Source organism: Bidens hawaiensis, unplaced genomic scaffold, assembly GCF_021521415.1.
Source record: "Bidens hawaiensis isolate Kalapana, Puna unplaced genomic scaffold, B.hawaiensis_p1.1 tig00033847_1, whole genome shotgun sequence".
In the NCBI taxonomy this organism is placed as follows: domain Eukaryota; kingdom Viridiplantae; phylum Streptophyta; class Magnoliopsida; order Asterales; family Asteraceae; genus Bidens; species Bidens hawaiensis.
The window spans coordinates 213570-217816 of NW_027495824.1; the positions used below are offsets into that span (position 1 = coordinate 213570).

General features: G+C 37.9%; 1 protein-coding gene across 1 annotated transcript; it reads left to right on the top strand.

Moving 5' to 3' along the window:
* The first annotated feature begins 539 nt into the window (after positions 1–539).
* LOC143585440 (uncharacterized) lies at positions 540–1043 on the top strand. Its single transcript, XM_077067228.1, has one exon. It carries the CDS (start codon positions 540–542, stop codon positions 1041–1043), a length of 504 nt encoding a protein of 167 aa, XP_076923343.1.
* The last annotated feature ends 3204 nt before the right edge of the window (positions 1044–4247 follow it).

Consider the following 4247-nt stretch of genomic DNA (forward strand, 5'->3'; position numbering starts at 1 on the left):
AAGGTTCATCAAGCTGGAAGAAGATAGGGTGATTCAGCAAATGCTGGATGGTTCTAGCAACTACAACCATCCGAACAGAAAGTCGGATTCTCCATCATCTAAACCATATCGATCCAAGCCCTACTCTAGAAATGACAGGGTCAAGGTGGTGGACGATGATGAGGATCATGATTCTTATCCCAACTTAAGTGATTATTGTTTTTCTTTTGATATTTTCGGACTAATGTATGCTATGTAGGATTTAGGTGATAAGGCAAGATGGTCATGAAGATTCCGACCATGTGTCAGAAGATCTCATCGCTCTAAGGAGGAAGATTAACTACTTACTCAGCAAAGGTCATTTGAAAGAGCTGCTGGGAAAGAAGAATTAAAGTCGAGATCCTAAGCAGGATCCCCAAAATGGCGGAATCCCCACCACCTGGTGCTCTAATTCTAAACATTATCTCTGGGGGTTGGATATTTGTGGATCATCCTACTCAGCAGCCAGAAGGAACACCAAAATAGCCAAGGCGGAGAAACCGGAAGGACCAACTAAGACTATGATCTTGACCAAAGAATACGAAGTCACGTTCGACGATGAGGACAACAATATTCGGGATCCTCATCACGATGGTTTGGTTATAACCCTATATATTTCTAAGTGTTTTGCATGTATGATCCTGGTGGAAAATGGGAGTTCAGATAATATCATCCAGTTGTACACCCTGAAGAGGATGAATATCCCAAAATCTGAGATCATATCAAAGTCTTCGGTTTTAGTGGGATTCAGTGGGGAAGCCAAGAGTACAACGGGAGAGATCAAACTGCCAGTCTATGTGGAGGGAGTAAACTCTATCCATAAATGTTGTGTTATTGATGTGTTTTCTTCTTTCAATGTTATCTTAGTCATGCACTGGATCCATGATATGAAAGTTGTACCTTCAACCTATCATCAATGCATCAAAATGCCGATGCCGTGGGGAATTATCAAGATTCAAGGCGACCAACAGGAGGCTAAAGATTGTTATGCCGCATCAATGAAACCTACGGCTAAACCTACTTAAGCATAGCAATCAAAGATCAAAACTCTTGATGTCTTGGAAGTAGCTGAATAAGAGGTCAAAGAAGTACAATTAGATGATAAGGATCCTGACATCAAGGTGTTGATAGAATCTGAGATTCTCGAAGAAATTGAAGAACAGTTGATCAAGTTCCTCAAGAGCAGAACCTCTACCTTTGCATTGAAATATGAGGACATGATAGATATGTCTAAAAATATATTACTCACAATTGGGTTTGGATAAAGTTTTCAGGCCAACTCAACAAAAGAGACGAAAATTTGCACCTAAAAGAAATGCCATCATCCAAGAAGAGGTGGAAAGATTGTTGAAAACGGGAATGGTCATGGAGAGACTTTGTGCTAACTACACGGACCTTAACAAAGCTTGCCCCAAAGATCCTTTCCCGTTGCCACATATAGACTTCATGGTAGACGCAACTGTTGGGCATGAGATGCTGACCTTTATGGACATCTTCTCGGGATTCCAACAAATAAAAATGTGGTGGTAGTCCAGAAAAAGAATAGCAGGTAGAGAGTTTGTGCTAATTACACGGACCTCAACAAAGCTTGCCCCAAAGATCTTTTCCTGTTGCCACATATAGACTCCACGATAGACGCAACTGTTGGGCATGTGATGCTGACCTTTATGGACGCCTTCTCGAAATTCCAACAAATCCAAATGGAACCCTCAAACCATGAAGACACGACATTTATGACTCCAACAAGTATATATTGCTATACTGCCATGCCTTTTGGTTTGAAAAATGCAGGAACCACATATCAAAGACTGGTCAACATGATGTTCAAAGAGAAACTGGGAGACACTATGGAATTCTATATTAATGACATGGTGGTTAAGTCAAATAAATATGGGGATCACCTCTAGGATCTTCAGAAAGCCTTTGATATCCTGGACCAATAGAATGTTTTGGACAAAAATCTGCTAAGGATAATGTATCCAAATACGTAATTGTAAGGTATAGTGCTATGATAATAATAATGAATATGTGAACAAAATTGAGATGAAACACCGTGATTTGTTGCGAGGAAAATTTAATCATAATCATATTAAAGGAAAAAAAAAACCAGGGTGATGAAAAACTTGTCTATCACCAATTTATTAATATAAAAATCGGGTTACAAAGGTGGAGATATTGATCAACAAATACAATAATATCTAAGTGTGTGTTTTCTGCAAGAGATAATTCTGAGGTTGATGATGAACGTGTAATGTGTAGAGTGTAACCCTAATTGATCATGATCTCATTTATAAAAGAAAATAAAAGCTAACTAACTCCTATTTTTATGGCACTCTTCCACTAGCTTCATCCATGACTATTGACCAGGTTTTTGACAAGTTCAATAGCGAGATATCAGGTGGAATAGGTCTTGGAGCCGTTATATCTATCAAATATTAATCTGCATATAAGAAACAATCGTTAACAATACCAATTAACGAGGATCCTTGATCTTGACACAGCTCTGGAACTCTTTAGAAGGATAATTGATCCAGACACGTCTTCAAGAATAACATATCCTCAGTACTCAATTATTTTTGACCCAACAAGAAGTCCTATAAATCCGCCATCATCCCCACTAAACGTACTAAAACTATTTGACCACGTGCCATATCTTCTTGACTGTGAGTTAGTGGATAGACTGAGTCTTCTAACCGTTACAACTGCTAAATACAAGCCTACACATGAGAACAACCGTTAATTAGTAATAAGTACTGAGGATCCTTGATTTTGACAGGATTTGGAATACATGCCAAGGATAACTGATCCAGACATATGCCAGTATAACGTATCCACAGTGTCAAATTTCCGTGCCTTAACAATTGCCCCAAAAATGGCAGTTGTAATAAGATCACAACTGTCATTTTGCCTTTAAATTCAAACTTCCTGTAAAAACATATGAGATTTGACAAGCTAGATATAATTATCATATATCTATAGAGTTTCCTTGAGACTTCCCTTCAAGCTATATATCCAAAACCTCTAATTCTTCCTGCAAATCATGAACAGCTAGTAACACCTGTTTAACCCGGTTGGATGGTCCATCTTTCGTATGGTGAAATACGGGTTGAGGATTTTGGATAAGTCCAGGTGACTTAGATTAATAATTGAAAACTTTTGACTATTCACTTGTTACTTTTTATTTTGAAAGTTTATTTGTTATAGCTTTAGTCTTATTGAAAGTTCTAAGAAATAATCTTGAGTGAAAATTATAGGATAGAATATCCTTGTAAAAAATAAATGTAAAAATTTTTGGATAGAATATCCTTGAAAAAATAACTAAAAGAAAAATTTTAGGATAGAATATCCTTAGAATCAATTCAAAGATTTTAAATCTTCAAATAAAAAGATTTATAAGGATCTTAGTTAAACAAATGTAAATGGGCAAATAGAAATTATACCATATGGTCTAATCAGACCTAGGTTACCATAAGTAATGATCCTTCCTCGATCCTTGTAGAAGTAAGTTTAAGGATTTTGAATCCATAAGTCTTTATCCTCGTAGTTGAACTTAGGATATCTGTTGCAAGCAACTTATAAAATTAACTGGGGTTCGACCCATTAAGCTGGGGACAAGCCAAAATAACAAACTGGGGACTAGCCCGTGCAACTGGGGACAAGCCCGTGAACTGGGGACAAGCACGTGAACTGGGGACAAGCCCAAAAACTAGGGACAAGCCCAAAAACAGGGACAAGCCCATAAACTGGGGAAAAGCCCAAACTGGGGACTGGCCCAATACACGGATGTTTAATTGGGGACTCGCCCAAACCGGGATTTAGCCTAAACGTAAGATAACATGAAAATGTTATAAACCGGTGGTATGGTACGTCTACCATAAATCGTAGGATCCTCATATAGCCGAAAACAACGCAATTGTCAGCCACTAAGCGTGTACTGGTCCCGCTGCCCCGGATTATATGTTGGATAGCATGCGCTACAGGCGAGAATGTAGAAACTCTAATTCATAAGAAAGGTGAAAACCTTTAAACTTTAGAAGATATGACTATCGGGGGTCATACCTTAATCGTAGGGCTAGGCCAAGGGAAATAGTAAAGTACCTTAAATGTAAAGGAGAGGTGGCCAACCTCTTGATCATTGAATATCGTATTAATACCTTGCATTGTTACTTAAAACTTGGAAAGTACGAATGTTAAGAATATGTTATCCTTTAATAAATAAAAATCTTAAA

What these genes read in the sequence shown, in the direction of transcription:
- LOC143585440 (XM_077067228.1), top strand. Translation starts at nt 540, where the DNA reads ATGATCTTGACCAAAGAATACGAAGTCACGTTCGACGATGAGGACAAC.